The 21,200-nt window shown below is 33.6% G+C and overlaps 1 protein-coding gene across 6 annotated transcripts; it reads left to right on the top strand.

Moving 5' to 3' along the window:
* Positions 1–5,030: 5,030 nt before the first annotated feature.
* LOC107839968 (upstream activation factor subunit spp27-like) lies at positions 5,031–18,664 on the top strand. Of its 6 annotated transcripts, none has more exons than XM_047398074.1 (6): positions 5,031–5,477; positions 6,706–6,820; positions 6,918–7,092; positions 7,510–7,563; positions 7,710–7,885; positions 17,193–18,664. In XM_047398074.1, the coding sequence occupies exons 1-6, from the start codon at positions 5,185–5,187 to the stop codon at positions 17,307–17,309; spliced, it is 930 nt and encodes a 309-aa protein (XP_047254030.1). In that variant the 5' UTR covers positions 5,031–5,184; the 3' UTR covers positions 17,310–18,664. The 6 variants fall into 6 exon arrangements, with proteins under 6 accessions (XP_047254030.1, XP_047254037.1, XP_047254039.1 ...); XM_047398081.1 differs by lacking the exon at positions 17,193–18,664 and adding an exon at positions 8,456–10,023; XM_047398083.1 differs by having other exon boundaries at positions 5,032–5,477; positions 18,264–18,664.
* The last annotated feature ends 2,536 nt before the right edge of the window (positions 18,665–21,200 follow it).

The raw sequence follows: 21,200 nt of genomic DNA, 5'->3' as shown, positions 1-21,200 counted from the left end.
CAAGATTTTGCTACTTCAGGAGCAAATCGAGGCATACATATAATGTAGAGAATTTTTCTCTAGCATATCTTATAATCATATAAGCGTGTGAAAATATCATCACATTTGATGATCATTATCATATTGTCCCTCCACGCGTATATTTGTGCATTCAATCACTTGTCTTCTTTCAGACATATTATGCATTGCTACCACACACACCTCGAGAATGAAGTAAGTTGTCATATTTCAGACTTATCATATATTGCTACCACATTCACTTCATAAAATGGAGCATATTCAATGGGTCGAATTTCATGGCTTTTCATCAAATACCCATTATTTTGCCTTAGCCATCATAATATATCAATATGATGCATTGAAATTCAAACTCAACGTCTTATCCATATAAAGGCGTCTTAGGTATAAATCGATGGGACTTGAACCCAACATATTATCATCTATTTTGATAATATTGTTCTTGAGAAATAAATTCAAAATATAAATGACTCCAAAACAATTATTTTTCCTCAAATCCAACAATAATTATATTATTAGTAGCAAAAGACAGATAACATAAAGAATTACTAACCTTGAAATTACCTTTAGATTTATAATCTCACCTTATTTGGCAGAATCTCATGCTGATAACGTGTTATAAACTAATAAAGAATAAAGAAGAAGAGTAGAGAGAATAGAGAAAGTGATTCTTATTTCTTCTCTTGAGGGATGAGAGATCATCAAATTGCAAATACAATGAACAAAATTTCTCTATTTATAGGGAAAATTTACTCTTAGTCTGAGTAAAAGACAGATGCTTCAAATCCTAATAGATATCAAAGTAAATCTTGATAGACATTCACTATAACGTAAATACATTTATAACATGATGAAAGTTTTTGAAGAAATTTTTTTAATTTTCAGTTATTTCAAATTCTAAACAATTATACACACTCTTAATTATATACATATTTTTTTGTGAATTTTCGTCACTCACGTATTTTCAATCTTCTAAGATATTTAATTTTTATATAATATATTCTAAGTAAAACAATACTTTCTTTTTTCTTAAAAGAAAGTATAAAAAAAATGATTTCATAAAACAAATTTATTTTTATTCATATTTTTAATAAGTTTTAAACTTGTTTATTATTTGTATATATAATATATGAATCTCATATTCTCTTCTTATCTTATTTTATCCTTTCTATTTTACATTAAATTATTTATCATTAATGTGTTTTTTTTTGTGGGTGGGTGGGTGGGTGGGATGTTTTCCTTTCTTTACTTTCCTACGTATATGCAATTTAGAAAATGAAAGATTTAGCAAATTGAAGTTTCATCTTTCTTTTTGTGGAATGTCTTTTTCATTTTAATAGGTTCATTATTAGGCAGTTTTAAATGAGTTTTCAATAAGCTAAAATTCTTAAAGATTATTAAATAAAGGAAAACACAATAAATGATAGTTAATATAAAGTAATTATTTTAAGAAGTATTTTTTTTTAATACATAGCTCATCATAGGTGAAGAAAAATAGGAAAATATCAAAATATTAATAAAAAATTAATTAATATTTTTGGTCATAGAGATGTGCCACATAACCTTGTTGTGTCTAAAATACAGAAAATAAAACGAAATATATTACCAACTTCAAAAATTTATTTTTTTATAAATGATTATTTAATGTTTATAGAAGAGCAAGATTCCACTAATGGGAAAGAATGAAATAAAAAGAGGCATTCAACTTCATGAAATCATTGTTATCTTAGTAATACTTTTATATTTCTTAAGTTGTAAGCTTGAACGGTTTAGACCAATCAACGATAGAAAGTAGTAATAATATTTAAAAATAGTTAACAATTTTTTTTTTTATAAAATATGAAAAATTAAGAACTACAGTTTTACATACAAACGTAATTGCTATTGTATAATTGAAAATTTAGAGTCATTTAGCGCCATTGGTGCATTGGAAGGTGTCATCTCATTTTATAGGGATCTTCATTCTATTGCACATATCCTGAATTTATTTCTGCTTATTTTTTTTTACTTTCTTTTTTGGCAAGTAGTTGTTTGGTATAATACTTGACGTCATTATTAATTTTTTGGAAAACCTTAGGTTGGAATTTACTAATTAGGCATAAAGATTTTGTTTTTATTTTGTTCTGCCTTATAATATTGTAGTGTCCTTTTAAGGAATCTTTTGGTTTGGTTCACACACTAAGTAATCAGGAAATTATAATTCTTGAGTTTCAAATGTGATAAAATAAGAAAAATTACTCAATTTATGCAAGTTTTACCTAAAATAGCATCAAGTTTAATTGGATAAGGTTAATATTTAGGATTAAATTTGAAATTATATCTATAATTTTTTGGGTGAGAGGTATGTATAATTACACTAAACCAAAAAAATCCAAAAGCATAAAATATGCTTGCTATCTACATGCCCAAACAGAGGAAGGTAGTTGTTACGTTAAATGTGAACAATAGTTGAACAAAGAAGACTTGTATAATTGACCCACTTCACCTTTTTTTTGCCTAACCTTTTTATTATTGTATATAAATTTTTTAAAATTTACAATAGAGCATTTTCATCCAAAAATAAAAGAAAAGATCAGTATATGTGAATATTTAACACTATAGCCAAAGGTCTTGCACTAAAGAGTAATAAAAACAATGCACCAATTATTCAACAATACCTATTTTGTAGTCTGCCTTTCTCACATTTTCTTCTTGTGTGCCTGTATTAGCTTGTAGGAACTTCTAATACCTTCAATGACTTATTATTGTTAGCAACTAAAATAACAAATATGAAAAACAACAACAACAATTAGGGAAAAGGCTGAACAAAAAGAAAAAGAAAAAAGAAAACAACTGAGAATGCGTACAACGAAGAAGAGGAAAAGAATTTATGCAGTGGATGCATTGTGTTATAACATCTATATTTTATAGTAAATTGTAATTGTTATTAAATTGGTATTGAGTGTTATTGAATTCAATAAGTATTTTCATTTGTCCATTATTAAGCACAATAATTAAGAGATAATTAAGTAAAGAATGCAAATAGGTGGAGTTTTTTTTTTTTTTTTATAATTATGAGATATAATTAGATATGATAAAAATGACGATTTTTTTAATTATTAATGAAAATAATGAAGGAAAAATTTCAAATAAAGGAGAAAAAAGAAAAAAGAGAATGGAGACATCTAAGGCATACCGCATAGGATAGGCTAACATTCTCTTACACACACACACACATATATATATATATATATATATATTGATTAAATGTTCATCAGTAGGCATTTGTTTTCATTTGTTAAATACCTGTAAAACAAATGTAAATGTATTTAAAATTAATTTTTGTATGGATTAGTATCTATTATTGCTTCGTATGATTCTATATAAAATGTTAATAAATATATATTTGTAATTTTAATCTATTGTCTTGTATAATTTTTAAATAAAGTAGAAAAAATATTATGATTAGTTGTTCAATCTAAGAGAATGTGTTTGACCCGATGTTAAAATAAGTATTAGAATATATGATATTTTAATGTTAATTGTGAAATCTTAAATAAGTTATAAGATATTATTTGATTTTGTAAAAATAAGAAGTTATATTTATTATATAATGTAATTTCCACTTACATTTTCTATTTTGTTTATTCAAAAATATTAATGATTATTTTTTTTGAAAAACTAATTAAATAACTATAAACATGTTTAAAATTATAATATTGGGCCCGTTTAGGCCATTCATTGTCTAGTTTATATTAGAAAGTGGGATCACAAAAAGTAAAAAAGAGAGAAAAAAGAGTTTTTTCACTATTAGAGGAAATCATCTTCCTTTAAACTTGTCCATTTATGTCCCATTTTTAAACATATTTTCTTTGATCTCAGATTTGGTATATGATCTATTTTTCTCACGACCTTAAAGAGATTTTCAATTTTTCATAACAAGTACATATATTTACAAATTAAAGTTTAGACCTTTGTGGGAAAGAAAAAAATTGACTAACAAGCCTATTTAAGTTTCCAATTAGCAAACAGAGCTATTTTCATTTTCTCATTTTAAAACAAAATAATAAAAGTAACTTTAATGAAGAATGAGACTATAATAACATATTAAAAATTTTGACAGATATTTATAAATATACTTAAAACATAAAACTCTAACCCATTATTTCAATTTCAAATTGCTTCTTTCCCCTCTTTAACTTTTTTCTCCTCTATTATTACTAAAAACTCATTGATTTTTTAATTTTCTCTTTTTCGAAACTCATATTTTATTTCTAAATATTTTGTCTCCTCCTAAGTTGTAAGATTCTACTTTCCTTTAATTTTAGTACCATGTTTTTTCAAAAGAAAAAAGGTTGTGTGTATATATATATGTAATCGGTCGGATAAAAAGAGATCGATGGTTAATCTGTCGAATAAAAAATGATCGATGGTTAATCTATCGGATAAAAAAGATCGATAATTAATTTATCGGACTAATTACTATAATCGATCACTATTGAATGATATAGAACACCGATGTATAACATTAATCAGATCAATAATCGATCTATCTATATCTGCGGATCGATAATCGATCTGTCCATGTATCAATCAAATCGATAATCGATCTATTTATATCGGTCGGATTGATAATCGATCTGTCCATGCGAATTAGATTTTTGATTAATTTGTAATTTTTAAAAGATCTTGGTGAGAGGAGGTTTTTCAAACTTTTTTTTTTGACAGTTGGTAATTTGTGAACTAATTTATAACTTTTAAAATTTATAATTAAATTTTAAATTAAAAATAAATTAAAATACTTAAAATGGATCATTTCTCCCCAAAAAAATACTCATAAACTCTTTAATAAAAAAATAAACTTAAAAATTATTTAACAAGGAATCCCGAAAGAGAAATCTTAAACCTTTATATATATATTAGCATATTTTTTTTTATATTAGAAGGTTCCATTTAATCACAAAAGTAAAAAAGAGCCAAAAAAATTGTAAAAAGGGAGAAAAGAGTTTTTGACTTTGTATAAACTACACATATTTTCCTTGTTTGACAATAGCCAAAGTCTCTTCATTTTCTTGAACTGAAGAAGTAAGGTTTACTTCGTCTCTGCTCCATGGAACACTAGTACTGCAACAGTAGTTGTGCCTTTCTTACTTTTTCCAGTTTTGTACTTTCCATTTTATCCCAAGAATGGTGTCGGATTCTGTGTTAATTGAACGGCTCCGGCAAATACTAACAGTTTCTGACCTTGAAACGGCCACTGCCGGGACTGTTCGTCGGAAGCTTGAGGAGGAATTTGGGGTTGATTTACTTGATAGGAAAGCGTTTGTAAGGGACCAAATCGATGTTTTTCTTCGAACCCATGTTCAAGAAACTCCAAATGATGACGTACAAGAAGTAGAGGATGTGAAGGAAGAGGAAGAGAAAGAATCTGTGGAGAATGATGATAATTCGAGTGAGACTGGGTCAAAGAAGAAAGCGAGGTATGGTTTCTTCATTTTATACTTTACTGCTTTGGATTGTTTTTTTGCTTGAGCCGAGGCTCTATCGGAACCGGTCTCTCTGAGGAAGTGGTAGCGTTCAGTGGCGGGGCCAAGATTTTCATTAATGAGAGGAAATTGAATGGCACCCTTTTTGTTTGTTGACTTGTTTCATATTTATTTGTAGTGTCTTACAAATGCTAGGGTATATATGTGTGGTTATGTAAGATTGGACAAGATAAGAGATGATCCTAAGAACCCTGCATAGATGATAAAATGGTGCTTGCAATGGTTTGACTGTGTCCTACATAAGATGATTGAAGGCACTAAAAGGCGGTGTTGTCAAAGGTGCGTTTAGAGTGCGTTGAATCACTGAAGCGAGTCTCAAAATGTGTTGAGCACTTGGCCTTCAGTGTCATAATCAAGGGTCTAAGACATACTTTTCCTTACTAGTGAGTCTTTTTTCACTAAAGCTCAATGCTTTACTTGTGCTTCGTGCTTAAAGCCCCAATGGACCTTAGAGCTTTTTCGCGCTTTTCACCTTTGATGACACTCCTAAAGGGAGAATAGGCTTAAAGTTATACAGAGGTGCTTTGTTCATAAAGGTCTGCAATCTATCAAAATAAATACAAACTCAGTGAACGACATAACCCACTAGAAATGGAACGAAAGAAATCATATGGGTGATGCCAACATTGGGATTAATACTTAATTGTTGTTGTTACACTTAGGTTCGACATAGCACAGAGTCTTTTATAGACTGGTTAAAGACACGTATGTCAGAATAATAAGTGTGAAAGAATCTCTAGTTTTGCAGACCCTAATTTACTTTGGCAGATAACTTATCTACTAATGGAATAAAATGGGTACAAGGAAATGTATGTAGATGATCAATATAACAGTTATACCAAACACAGCTAGTTTGGGATTGTAGCATAGTTGATTGATTTATTTATCAGTTATTCATATCTTTGCATTGATTCAAGTTTAAATTGTTCAATGCATTCTAATCATGTTGGTGCATAACCTAGACGCTATTGTTTGTATGTTGGTGCATAACCTAGATGCTATTGTGTACTGATTATTCTCCCAACTATCAGCAAATTCATGAGATATGGTAAAGCTATCACAGGAGAAGAAAGCTTCTTCCTGGCTATGTTTTGGTCATACAGTTGTAAATCGTGCTTTGTCTATTGCTGTTCACACCAAATTGTTTTTTGATATTTTCAAGAAGGTCTGAGAAAGTGAATGGAGAAGAAAAGAGAAAAGGGGGATTTTATAAACCATGTGCACTTTCTCCACAGCTTCAGAAATTGGTTGGCGAGCCAGAACTTGGCAGACCAGAGGTGATGCTTAACTTGTATGGCGTATTGCTGCTGTGATCCTCACTTTGTTTTTGATCTAATTCCTATATATCGTTTGGTGATGTCTTTTTGTTAGTAGGTCGTCAAGAAGATTTGGGCCTATATCTGGGAGAAGAAATTACAAAATCCACAGAACAAGCGGAAAATTTTATGTGATGATGTTTTGAGTGGAATTTTTCGGGCCAAAGCAATAGACATGTTCCAGATGAACAAGGCGCTATCCAAGCATATTTGGCCCATAGATGAGAAAGATGGTAGCTTTACTTTCCTTTTGACAATTTCATTGTGGGATTTTGCAATATGAGCCATTTCACATTGTCATGGTATTGCTGTAGTTATTGGGATTATTGCTTTTAGGTACTAAAGATTGCAGAAGAGCACTGTGCCTATGGCCTGTTGTTTTCTTGGTTCTTGAAGCAATAGTTGCATACTTTCCTGGTTTGTTGTGTAATTATTTGACAACCACACCAATTACAGGGTTCTGTAAGGGGTTTCAGCAGTAAGCCTAGCACCCTTGTCTAGATTAAAATTTCTGCTTGGTAGTGACTTCAGAGTTGTTTGTGGCTTCAGCTATAATATCTCTTAGACTCAAAACTCAACTTAGTGGAAGTGCTTGTGAAATTGTGAAATCTTTTGTATATTTAATATATATATTTTTTTGACTCATGCAGCCGCTGAAGTCAAATCTTCTGTGAAGAGGACACAGAAACAAGGCAGAGAAGAAGGTGAGAATAAATTGCTCGAAGTGCAGAAAGCAATGCTCTCTGCCTTTTCTAGGTTGCTTTGCAGTATGGTGAAGCCTTTGCTTCAGTTTTTCTCGAACTAACGACAGCATTTTCCTAAGTTAAATCTACAACTCTCAATTAACCAGCTTTAGATGAGCCAAAGCAGAAAGAGAAAAGGCAGAAAGGTGGAGGATCTGGCTTTCTTGCTCCAGTTCGATTGTCAGATGCTCTTGTGAAATTCTTTGGTACTAGAGAAAATTCCTTGCCGCGAGCTGAGGTTATCAAGCGAATATGGCAATATATAAAAGATAATGAGCTGCAGGTTTGTTGCATTTTCCGCTGACATCCTTCATCATTTCAGTTCTTGTTTTGGTTTTGCTACTCATTCAGTTAACATATTCTTTTTTAGAAAAAGTTGGCACTCCTTGAGCTTCTCGCAATTTAGCCTTGTTTTTAAGCTGTTATGATTGGATGACATCATGTTAGACCTGTTGTTACTAGGGTCTATAACCGCAGGAAGAAGGGTGAAAATAAAGCTTAAATGTATCTGTTTTATTTATTAATGATTCTATGCCTGTAATTCTAGTAGTTTCTAGCAGTTAACTAGCAGTTACATAGCAATTTAGGCAGTTGTTTTGTGATATATTGTACTGGGTAGAAAGCATAAGCTATCAGATTATGCTGTAGGATTTTCTGGCAGATTAGGAGGTTAAGGTTCCTTGAAATGCCTTGATTGTCGAAATATTCTCTATTTGTTAGTTGTAAAACTCGTTCTACTTGGTGGTGACAGTAAATAATAGTTGAAGTGTTGTTTCTACTTTTGCATTGTTCTGGAAGTCTACAGATTTCTTGCAAGTAGATTTCAGGATTCCTAATAATTTTGGTTTCGAAGCCTTTATGGTTTCAACCAGAATGGAAGGGAGGATTGAAGGATTAGAGAAGACAATGGGCAAAGTACAAGACGAGATTGGTTCAGTACGTGATTACATGGAGCAGTTACGAGACTGGATGAAGAAAAAAGATGAACATGACGCTGAAATTCTTCAACATATGAAAGGAAATCAAAGATTCAGGCAAATCCAACTAAAGACACAGACATGATGGCGGAAAACAGCTACAATCGCAGAAGCGATGAATTCTGGGAAGTTCAGCCACAATTTCGTGAAGAAACACGTCCTAGAAGATTGGAACTGCCCTTATTCTCCAGTGACAACCCATATGGGTGGCTTAACAGAGCGGAGCGTTATTTTCATTTCAATGGCATTGATGACAAGGAAAAACTAGAGGCTGCTGCTGTTTGCTTTGAAGGTAGAGCCCTAAATTGGTTCTAATGGTGGGAGACAAGAACACCAACTGTCACATGGGATGTGTTTTGAGTAGCTGTACTCTTAACGATTCACTCCATCACAGTTAGGAAACTTATATGTGGTGTTGATGGGGCTGCAACAAACTGGAAGTGTGGCCCAATACAGAGAAGATTTTGAATTACTTTCAGCACCCTTGAAAGATGCGAATGATGCAGTTTTGATGGGGATTTTACAAAAGGACTGAGAGGCTATGTTGCTCGGACTCGGCGGTTATGCCGTCGAACCCGTCCCGACACAACACCGGTGCGGACGCTGGCGCGGAATTCATCTCGGATTCGGTCAAACGAATCTGGAGACGTTGACCAACATCAAGAAGAAAGTTGGCTTCCCTATCGAAAGGGAGAAACCGGCGAAGGGAGAAAATCGGCGACCGTGATTGTTGTCGCCGGCGGAAGGGTTATCGTCGTCGGAATTTCGATGGGGAAGAAAGAAAACTCAGATCTGTGATTGTGGGTTGTTTCCGGCGAAAGGGTTATTGCTGGCGTAAGTGTTATCATCGCCGGAATTTCGATGGGAAGAAAGTGTAAATGCTCAGATCTGGTGGTGGTCGCCGGAATTTCGCCGGAATGCTCACTGTTGGTTGTCCTATTTTTTAATAATTATATTTTTTTAAAAATAAATTATATTAAAAAGGTAAATCTAATTTATGCAGATCAGGTGAGTGTTTGACTTTTCAAATACTACTCCTAATTAAAAAGAATTTTTTTTTTCCATATAAAAAATACTATTCCTAATTTAAAAAGTAACTAAAAAAAATTACCTTAAAAGTGAAAAAAGTAAAGAATATTTTTTTAGGAATAAAATTTCCTTGACACATAGGAAAAAGTAAATTGAAATGACTGTTTAAATATAGAATTATATTTATAATGTTTAATTTTTTAGCCGAATCCCTGCACCCGTATCCATAATTGGATTCGCACCCCCGAATCTCAAAAATTAAATTTTGACGAATCCGACTCTCAGATCTGCACCCGTCTTGGATACCCGCACCTGAGTCCATGCAACTTAGCTGAGAGGAGAGGTCAAGGCTGAATTGCGTCTTAGTAAGTTAGGAACTCTAACCCAAATTATGGATCAAAGCCAGTGTATTGAAGAAAAGAATTGGGCTCTCAGCCAAGCCCACTTGCCTTGGCATATGTTTATGACACTTTCTAGGGGTTCGACACATTTGCAAGTGACTGGCAATAGTCAAATGGGAAGTGTTACAAGTCCAAATGTGCATGTAGCCACAACACCTTATCATTCTGCCTGTACAAAAGTTACAACAGTACCACGACATTTTCAAGAGCAGAAGCGAGGAGAAATCATGTAGCCAGGACCTGAAAATTCTGCAGGTCGTGGAGGATCATACAAAAGGCTATCGGATGCAAAGTATCAGGATAAATTAAGAAAAGGACTTTGTTTTCTCTGTGATGAGAAATATGGTCCCAATCATCGGTGCAATTCAAAACAATTAAACGTGCTTATTGTTGCAACAGAGGATATCGAAGATGGAGATATAGAAGAACATTCGGAGGAAATAATAAATATAGGGATGGATCAATTAAGTGTTCAAGAACATCCAGAGTCTCAAAAGTTAATGGAATTGTCTTTGTACTTTGTTGCAGGAATTACCACAAAAAAGTCTTAGAAGGTATGGGGTACAATATTGGGAAAGAAGGTTATTGTGTTGATTTATAGCGGAGCATTAACTAATTTTATCTCTCGCACATTGGTTGAAGTATTAGAGTTAAATAAAACATAAACAAAGTCATTTGTGGTGGAAGTAGGAAATGGACAAGTGGTAAAGAGTAAGGACAACTGCAAAGAAGTGGAATTGTGGATTGATAAATTAAGGATAACACAAGATTATTTCCTTTTTGATTTAGGAAATGCCGATGTGGTGTTGGTATTAGAGAGGCTGAAAACCTTGGGAGATATTCAAGCCAATTTCAAGATGTTGACGCTGAAATTTGAAATAGGAGGGCAAACACGAGTTATTCAAGGAGATCCCTCATTGTCCAGATCAGTGGCTTCACTCAAAATTCTGTTTAAAGCCTTGCAAAAAGATGGGAAAGGGTATTATGTTGACCTGAATGAGTTAACAACGAAGGAAGACCAAGAGAATTTGGATTTGCAGCAATTACTACAAGAATTTGGAACTTCATTTGAGGAATTAAAAGGGTTGCCACCTAGTAGGAGTCATGATCAGGCTATCTTGCTTAACGAGGGATCTAATCCACCCAATATTCGTCCATATCGTCACTCCCAATACTAGAAAAATGAGATTGAGCGACTTGTCCAGGAAATGCTTGTAGCTAGTATCATTCAACCAAGCACAAGTCCTTTCTCTAGTCCAATGTTGCTAGTTCGCAAAAAAGATGGTAGCTGGCGATTTTGTGTGGATTATCGAGCCCTTAATTAGATTACTGTTCCCAATAAATTTCTAATTCCAGCAATCGAGATGAACTTGGGGTGGATTAATGCAAAACAACCTATAAGATCAGTTGATTTTACTATGGATTTTGATTACAAACCAAGGACTACAACAAGGTAGAAAGGTAAAGTAGCAATCACAATATACCAACTAAAAAGGATGAGTTATAAGGTTAAACAAAAGGAAAAAAAAAGTATTATTCTTCACATTCAAAACCATTGGAATAAAATATTTTTAGCGAAAAAGAAACTCAACATTTTGTAATTATTCATGGGGTAATTAATCTCTTCTACAAAGTACTTTCTTATTTTGTTTTATTCCGCTCTTAATTATCTACCGGCACCTTGCTTTCATTGCAATCTAAACCACAAAAATGTCAACTTAATGAATGTTTTATTAATTTGGAGAAAAAAGTAGGGAAAAAACTCAATTGACCGCGCGTGAAATTTTTAAATTATTCTTTTTTTGAAATGCAAATGAATATGTAAAATCATTTTCGGCAACAAATGTATCAATTCTAATTGTCTTAGTTCTTTAACCGGTCACTCCTAATTTCCTACATTGGATTGAGCAAGAAAAAGATCTAGCAAGTGCAACATGTTCACTATAACTAACTAGCTTTTCAAACTAATCAGAACTAAGTGATATTCTTCTATGCATTTCTATGTCACTAGAAAGTGTCCTTTTTGGGCTTCCCCTACCACTTTCTGGTGCTTCAACAGCTTTAGTTGTACTACTTTTCTTTCTTGACCTCCCCTTGCTTTTAGCAGGTGCTTCAACAACTTCAAAAGTAGTCTTCTTTCTTGGTCTTCCTCTGGCTCTAGGAGGTGTTTCAGAAGTGCCAATTAGTTAGCTTGACATTCCTCTTCCTCTAGCAGGTGCTTCAACAACTTCAGAAGTAGTTGCTATCCAAGAAAGCTAATTGGTACTTCTGAAACACTTCCTATAGCCAAGGCAAGACCAAGAAACGTAGCAACTACTTCTGAAGTTGTTGAAGCACCTGCTAGAGGAAGAGGAATGTCAAGCTAACTAATTGACACTTCTGAAACACCTCCTAGATCCAGAGGAAGACCAAGAGAGCAAAATAGTACTACTGAAGCAGTTGAAGTACAAGAAAGATGTAGGGGAAGTCCGAAATTCTAGTGGCTTGGAAATGCATTAAAGGACATCATTTAGTCCTAAGTAATTTGAAAATCTAATTAGGTATAGTGCACAAGTTACACGTGCTCGATATTTTCTTGCTCAATCTAATATAGGCAGAGGAGTACTTGGTTAAAGAACCAAGACAATTAGAATTGGTGCATTTGTTGTCGAAAATGACGTTACAACGTACAATAAAAATGTTGAAAATTGGGATAAAATTTTAAGTTTGTGATGTAGCTACTAACTATATTTTGTATCATTGCTATAACAAGTAATATAGAATACTATTATATATTAATGCAAAACAACCTATAAGATCAGTTGATATTACTATGGATTTTGATTACAAATCAAGGACTACAACAAGGTAAAGTAGCAATCACAATATACTAGCTAAAAAGATGAGTAATGGGGTTAAACAAAAAAAAAGTATTTTTCTTCACAATTAATTGAACCATTAGAATAAAATATTTTTAGCGAAAAAGAAATTCAACATTTTGTAATTATTCTTGGAGGAATTAATCTTTCCTTCTATAAAGTACTTTCTTATTTTGTTTCATTCTATTTTTAATTATCTACCAGCACCTCGCTTTCATTGCAATATAAACCTCACTTATTGAATGCTTATTAATTTATAGAAAAAGTAGGGAAAAAACTCAATTGACAACGTGAATTTTTTAAATTATTCTTTTTTTTGAAAAGGAAAGTGAATATGTAAAATCATTTTCGGCAGCAAACGTACCAATTCTAATTGTCTTAGTTCTTTAACCGGTTACTCCTAATTTTCTACATTGGATTGAGCAAGAAAAGATCTAGCAGGTGTAACATGTTCACTATTACTAATTAGCTTTTCAAACTTCTCAGGACTAAATGATATTATTCTATGCATTTCCATGTCACTAGAAAGTGTCCTATTTGGGGTGCTTAAACTACTTTAGCAGTACTACTTTGCTTTCTTGGCCTTCCCTTGCTTTTAGCAGGTGCTTCAATAACTTCAAAAGTAGTCTTCTTTCATAGTCTTCCTCTGGCTCTAGGTGGTGTTTCAGAAGTACCAATTAGTTTTCTTGGTCTTCTTTTTCCTCTGACAGGTGCTTCAACAACTTCAGAAGTAGTTGCTACTTTTCTTGGTCTTCCTCGGGCTTTAGGAAGTGTTTCAAAAGTACCAATTAGCTTTCTTGGACGTTCCCTGTCTCTAGCAGGTGCTTCAACAACTTCAAAAGTAGCTTGGTCTTTCCCGGGCTTTAGGAAGTGTTTCAAAAGTACCAATTAGCTTTCTTGGACGTCCCCTGTCTCTAGCAGGTGCTTTAACAACTTCAGAATTAGTTATTACCTTAGGCTCTTTATTTTATCTTCTTCGTTGAAAAATAAAGAGCCTAAGGTAACAACTATTTCTAAATTTGTTGAAGCACCTGCTAAAGACAGAGGAAGTCGAGAAAGCTAATTGGTACTTTTGAAACACTTCCTAGACTCAGGGGAAGACCAAGAAACGTAAAAACTACTTTTGAAGTTGTTGAAGCATTTGCTTGAGAAAGAAGAATGTCAAGATAACTAATTGGTACGAATGTCAAGATAACTAATTGGTACTTCTGAAACACCTCCTAGAGCCAGAGGAAGACCATGAAGAAAACTACTTTTGAAATTGTTGAAACACCTCTAAAAGCAAAGGAAGCCCAAGAAAGCAAAATAGTACTACTGTAGCTGTTGAAGCATCAGAAAGATGCAAGGGAAGCCCAAAAATCTAGTGACATGGAAATGCATAGAAGGACATCATTTAGTCCTAAGTAGTCTGAAAATCTAATTACTTATAGTGTACAAGTTGCACCTGCTCGATATATTCTTGCTCAATCTAATGTAGGCAGAGAAGGAGTACCTGGTTAAAAAACTAAGACAATTAGAATTGGTGCATTTGTTGTCGAAAATGATTTTACAACGTATAATAAAAATGTTGAAAATTGGGATCAAATTTTAAGTTAGTGATGTAGCTACTAACTATATTTTGTATCATTGTCATAGCAAGTAATATAGAATACTATTGTATATTAATGCAAAACAACCTATAAGATCAGTTGATATTCCTATGGATTTTGATTACAAATCAAGGACTACAACAATGTAGAAAGGTAAAGTAGCAATCACAATATACCAGCTAAAAAGGATGAGTAATAAGGTTAAACAAAAAGAAAGTATTTTTCTTCACAATTCAAAGAACCATTAGAATAAAATATTTTTAGCGAAAAAGAAATTCAGCATTTTGTAATTATTCGTGGAGGAATTAATCTCTCCTTCTATAAAGTTTTTTCTTATTTTGTTTTATTCCGCTCTTAATTATCCACCAACACCCCGCTTTCATTGCAATATAAACCACAAAAATGTTAACTTAATGAATGTTTATTAATCTAGGGAAAAAAACTCCATTAACAACTTGAAAATTTTAAATTAAACTAATTCTTTTTTTAAAGGAAAATAAATTTGTAAAATCATTTTCGGCAACAAACGCACAAATTCTAACTGTCTTAGTTCTTTAACCAGCTACTCCTAATTTCCTACATTGGATTGAGCAAGAAAAGATCTAGCAGGTGCAACATGTTCACTATAACTAAATAGTTTTTCAAACTATTCAGGACTAAGTGATATCCTTCTATGCATTTCCATGTCACTAGAAAGTATCCTTTTTAGGCTTCCCCTACCTCTTTCTAGTGCTTCAACAGCTTTAGTAGTACTACTTTGTTTTCTTGGCCTTTCCTTGCTTTTAACAGGTGTTTAACACCTTCAAAAGTAGTTTTCGTTGTCTTCCTTTGCCTTTAGAGGTGTTTCAGAAGTACCAATTAATTTTCTTGGCCTTCCTCTTCCTCTAGCAGGTGCTACAACAACTTTAGAAGTAGTTGTTACCTTTCTTGGTCTTTTCCTGGCTCTAGGAAGTGTTTCGAAAGTACTAATTAGCTTTCTTGGACGTCCCCTGTCTCTAGCTGGTGCTTCGACAACTTTGGAATTAGTTGTTACCTTAGGCTTTTTATTTTTCAAGAATGAAGATATTAATTATATTCGCACACATACATATACTATTATGTAGTAGTATTGCTCTCAAATGGTTAAAGTCACGGGAGGTTTAAGATATTTTTTCCTGGGAAAGGAAAGAACTATAAAGAAATGACCTTAGATAAGTTGGATTAATTAAACATGAAATAGGCTGTTGTTCAAAAGGAAAAAATCGTTGTTATCTCAAATTTGAATTCTTTGTTATGGAAAACTTAACAGGAAGTGTAATGGCATTTCTCGAAACAAAATTGAAAGGGAGGTCAAATATAACAAGATGACTGAAAACATAAACTAATAGTCGTGATTAAAATGTTGTTTAAAAGTTAATAAGAACTTCAGTCAACTCTATTTAGCAGGGTCAGGAGTTCAATGGATTATCTTTTGTTAACATAGATTCTTGAAACACAGAAAAGAATCTCAAGCCTTGAATGTCCTTCTACAATTAATATTCTCATACTATTGCACATAAGCCTAAATTATGATAGCTGAATCGTCAGTCAGACTTCATTTTCGGCAACGAACGCACCAATTCTACTTGTCTTAGTTCTCTAACCAGGTACTCTTTCTCTGCCTACATTAGATTGAGTACGAAAAGATCGATCTAGCAGGTGCAACATGTGCACTATAACTATTTGTATTTTCAAACTATTCGGGACTAAATGATATCCTTCTATGTATTTCCTTGTCACTAGAAAATGTCCTTTTGGGGCTTCCCTGTGTCAAGAATGGACCTTGGGCCTAACTCAACCTCAAAAGCTAGCTCAAGAGGTGAGGATTAACCAAGTCCATAAGCAAACCACTAGTCCATTCCCCAACCAATGTGGGACTTTTACCTACTCTAACACCCCCCACCCCCCGCCCAGGCCCAACTAGCACTGGCGCGTGGACCGGAAGCCCAAAACGGGAATGGACTTGGCTCTTATACCATGATAAGAAATGGACCTTGGGCCTAACTCAGGTCCCAGGTCCATTCCCGTTTTGGGCTCCCGGTCCACGCGCCAGTGCCAGTTGGGCCTGGGCGTGAGGGGGGTGTTAGAGTGGGTAAAAGTCCCAAATTGGTTGGGGAATGGACTAGTGGTTTGCTTATATGGACTTGGGTAATCCTCACCTCTTGAGCTAGCTTTTGAGGTTGAGTTAGGCCCAAGGTCCATTCTTGACACCCTGCTGCTTTCTGGTGCTTCAGTAGTACTACGTTGCTCTCTTTGTCTTCCCTTGCTTTTAGTAGGTGCTTCAAATGTAGTAGTTTTCTTTCTTTGTCTTCCTCAGGCTCTAGGAGGTGTTTTAGAAGTACCAACTAGTTTTCTTGGCCTTCCTCTTCCTTTAGTAGGTGCTTCAGCAACTTCAGAAATAGTTGTTACCTTTCTTGGTCTTCCCCTGGCTCTAGGAAGTGTTTCAGAAGTACCAATTAGCTTTCTTGGATGTCCCCTGCCTCAGCAGGTTCTTCAGAATTAGTTATACAATTAATATCTATATGAGATGTGAATATTTCTTGGACATATGCCATGAATTAAAAGGATATTGAGTGTTACTGTAAAGGAATTTACTGAAGTAAATCCCCCATCCCTTAGCAGTTATACGGTGGTTGTATGTTAGGCATGTGTACCAGGTTTTAAAACACAGTCAAACCACCTATCTTAGGACTTGATAATGTGCTTGTTTCTTTCCAGGATCCATCTGATAAGAAGACAATTATCTGTGATGAACAGTTGAAAGAACTATTTCAAGTTGATTCATTCCATGGCTTCACAGTTATGAAACTGTTGACTACTCATTTTGTCAAATGAGAAGACTGATATTGTGGTTTGCTTGCAATTGGCAATGAGTGTAATTTGTCTTCTATATGGCCATGTTAGCGGTTCCTCTTTCTGTCTTAGTTTTTATGGTTTTCAGGTATAGTCATTTAGCCATAGTATAGGAACATATGATCTTGAATGTTAGCAAAATACTAATTAGTCCTCCTATTAATCTCAACCCCTTCTGCTAATGCAAAAGATAAAATGAAGAAAACAAAGTTGTTGTCCTTCTTGGGACTCCGATAAAATTGGAGCAATGAAAAAAAAAGAATCGTTATATCCTTTATTCATGCTTAGATGTTCTTTTTTGTTGGTTTGCTTGGTTTAACCATCTAGTGTTCAGAACCACACTAGCATGACAATCCAGATTTGCTTTGTGTAAAGCTCATTAAAGGAGGAAGTGGGAGTTTCTCCAATTTCTGGTGTTCGAATCTGGAATCTTTAAGCGAGGAAGAATACTGCTCATCCCAACACATTTAATTTTGATCAAGCATAGTTGTTCATGGTCTTTGTACTTTATTAATAGTTGTGCGATATTTTTTTTCTCCGTCTCTTGATCGATTCCTTGTCATTCTTTTGGTTTGACTTTACTTTTTTCGTTCTTGCTGTGGATGCTATTATTCTTGTTTACTCTTGAGCCGGGGGTCTATCGGAAACAACATAACTACTTCATCTAAGGTAGTGGTATGGACTGCGTACACTTACCATCCATACCCCACTTTGTAGGAATTCACCGGGTATGTTGTTGTACTCTCGCCATGCTTAAATGTCTAAGTTTGTAGCAGTTTGCCAACTTCTCTAACTAACAAGTTTATAATATTCATTTAGAATTCACATCCATTCATGGAGTTATATGGTGGTTGTATGTTAGGCATGTGTACCAGGTTTTAAAACAGAGTCAAACCACCTATCTCAGGACTTGATAATGGGCTTGTTTCTTTGCAGGATCCATCCGATAAGAAGACAATGTGATGAACGGTTGAAAGAACTATTTCAAGTTGATTCGTTCCATGGCTTGACAGTTTCGAAACTGCTGACTGCTCATTTTATCAAATGAGAAGACAGATATTGTTGTCTGCTTGCAATTGGCAATGAGAGTAATTTGTCTACCATCTGGCCATGTTTGTGGTTCCTCTTTCTGTCTTAGTTTCTATGGTTTTCTGGTACAGTCATTTAGCCATAGTATAGGAACGTATGATCTTGAATGTTAGCAAAATACCTATTAATCTCAACCCCTTCTGCCAATGCAAAAGATAAAATGAAGAAAGCAAAGTAGTTGTCCTTCCCGGGACTCCGATAAAATTGGAGCAATGGAAAAGAAGAATTGTTATAGCCTTTATTCATGCTTAGATGTTCTTTTTTGTTGGTTTGCTTGGTTTAACTATCTAACATCCAGAACCACACCCTGGCTTGACCAATCCATATTTGCATCGTGTAAAGCTCATTAAAGGAGGAATTGCTCCCCTACAGGAGTTCCTCCAATTTCTGGTGTTCGAATCTGGAATCTCTGGTTAAGTGAGGAAGAATACTGCGCATCCCACCGCACTTTATTCTGATCTAGCATAGTTAGTTGTTCATAGTCTTGGTCCTTTTGTGTAATAATGGTTGTGCGATATTTCTTTTCTCCCTCCCTTGATCGATTCCTTGTCATTCTTTTGGTTTGAATTTACTTTTTCCGTTCTTGCTGTGGATGATATTATTCCTGTTTGCTCTTGAGTTGGGTTTCTATCGGAGACAAGCTCACTACGTCATCTAAGGTAGTAGTATGGACTGCATATACTTTACCATCTCCCGACCTCAACTTTGTGGGAATTCACTGGCGATGTTGTTGTTGTACTCTTACCATGCTGGTTCTTAAACCAGATAAAAGAAGGCTGCGGTAGATTAACAATCAGCCTCAAATATTTTGATTATGATGAATCAGCTAGCTGCATACAAAATTATGATGATTTGCTTTTAGGGTTAACAACAAAATCTATTGTATTATTAGCCGTGTTTAGTACACACTCACTTTCTGACATTTAAACTAGAGTGAATTTTGACTTAACATTTTGATTTTATCATTTCACGATTTTGTTCAAATCCTTAAAAACTTGTAAACAAATTAATACAGATGGAGAAACTGTCACAATCAATCACAAACTTTAATTGAGTTGGCTATCTATCCTTTTTATTGTGATTCCATGAGCAAGTTGATCAAGAAAGGAATCATGATGCTGGAGGACTACTGCTTTGCATGCAGCAATAATATGATTCAATAAGCATGTGATGCAAAAGAGGAAAGAGGAAAGAAAATACCACTATAATATTAATTACTTATTGATAACCAAAAGATTAATAACAAAAAAGCATAGAGTTTTGTTAATAATACATATCTAAATTTAGCAAGAGGTGCATGTGTGAGGTGGCATGAATGGAAAAAGCCCAAATAGGCTACAAAATGATGGGTGGTGTGACTTAAAATTTATGGCAGGACATTAGTGTTATTTTTCTACTTCTCTTTTGGGATCTGTTCTATCATATTTGTTTACTCATTTTGCCCTTATGAATATTCAGATTCATCCTTTTTATTCCTATAGTGAATATCTTACCTATGGTTATTAATTTTAGAACTACATACTAGTATTTTTCCTGATTCAAAGTTTATACCGTTTTATTTCATAAAATAAAGTTTATACGCTTGTTAATCAACACTCGTCGCATCAATAATTTGTATTTTGTTAATATTATCCTTCAAAATTGAAATCGATCTGCATAATACAAATCCCATTTCCTTTTTTAGGATATAAGTGTATCATTGACGCATACAATAATTTTACATTTTATTTATTTATTCTCTTTTGGGAAGCTTGAATGGTAGGTGGTGTTTTGTATATTAGGAGTATCTTAGCTTGCAACAATATATCGTTCTGAATTCTTGAGGTACAATTTCTGCTCATTTAGTTTTTGGAATTAGACAGATTTTTCTTGATGTTTCTAGTAAAATTTCCTTTAATTTTAATTATCATTAATATAATGATCAAAGATAGTTAAATACTATTAGACTCCAACAGTAGAACTGTTGAGAGATGATGCCATTCCACTTGTTCTAGAAGTAGTTGCTTTTTTTTCTCCTTGGCAGATTCTATCGAAGTAGTTAACTTTGGGTGTCTAATCAATCAGTAAACTCGTCATATTGTTATCCCTCACATCCTCAATTCACCATCTATCCAAATACACCAGCCCCACCAGCCAGCAGAACTTGATACCTTTCAGTTTCCTTTTCCTTTCATATTCTTGTCCTTTGAAATTAGGTGCACTTGAGAAGTTTGTTCTATTTTCAAAATAAGTGTATCTTTCTATTTTGTTCTAACATGGAGATATATAATTATAAGATAATTTACTTATTTGATAAAATTATATAAAAATCAATTTTTTAAAAATAATTTTCACAAATCGAGAAAGTTTATATTTATATGTAATGGAAGCTTTGATGTATCTAATTGTCCTTTTATTTTAGCTTTATATCCAAAGACATAAGTTATGTGTAAAGCAGGAAAAATTTGCAAGACACGAGTTATGTCCTAATAAAGTATAAATTCAATGTATAAACTTCTTAAGATAGAATGTTCTAAAATTTAACTCGTCTTATAGGATATGATGGTGAAATTACAACAATATTACTGTAGGCACTCAATTTTTGGGGACTTTACAAAACAAGAATCCAATTTTTGTTAAGAGTTATTTGAGTCTACTTTATTCTAAATCCTAATTCATATCTATATAAACTATAAAGGGCCAAATCCTAATTCATGCCTATATAAAGGGGTGAATTTAAAAAATAGACCCAAATTGAGGTGACTTTCACATTTTAGATCCAATTAAAAAAGCTTCCTTAAAATA

The sequence above is a fragment of the Capsicum annuum genome, chromosome 1 (assembly GCF_002878395.1).
Source record: "Capsicum annuum cultivar UCD-10X-F1 chromosome 1, UCD10Xv1.1, whole genome shotgun sequence".
NCBI lineage: Eukaryota > Viridiplantae > Streptophyta > Magnoliopsida > Solanales > Solanaceae > Capsicum > Capsicum annuum.
The sequence above is the reverse complement of the archived record's forward strand: the minus strand, read 5'-3'. Positions and strand labels throughout refer to the sequence as shown.

What these genes read in the sequence shown, in the direction of transcription:
- LOC107839968 (XM_047398074.1), top strand. Translation starts at nt 5,185, where the DNA reads ATGGTGTCGGATTCTGTGTTAATTGAACGGCTCCGGCAAATACTAACA. An exon ending in CAGAACTTGGCAGACCAGAG is followed by an intron (nt 6,821 to 6,917) that starts GTGATGCTTAAC and finishes TTTTGTTAGTAG; the next exon opens with GTCGTCAAGAAGATTTGGGC. An exon ending in GAAACAAGGCAGAGAAGAAG is followed by an intron (nt 7,564 to 7,709) that starts GTGAGAATAAAT and finishes TCAATTAACCAG; the next exon opens with CTTTAGATGAGCCAAAGCAG.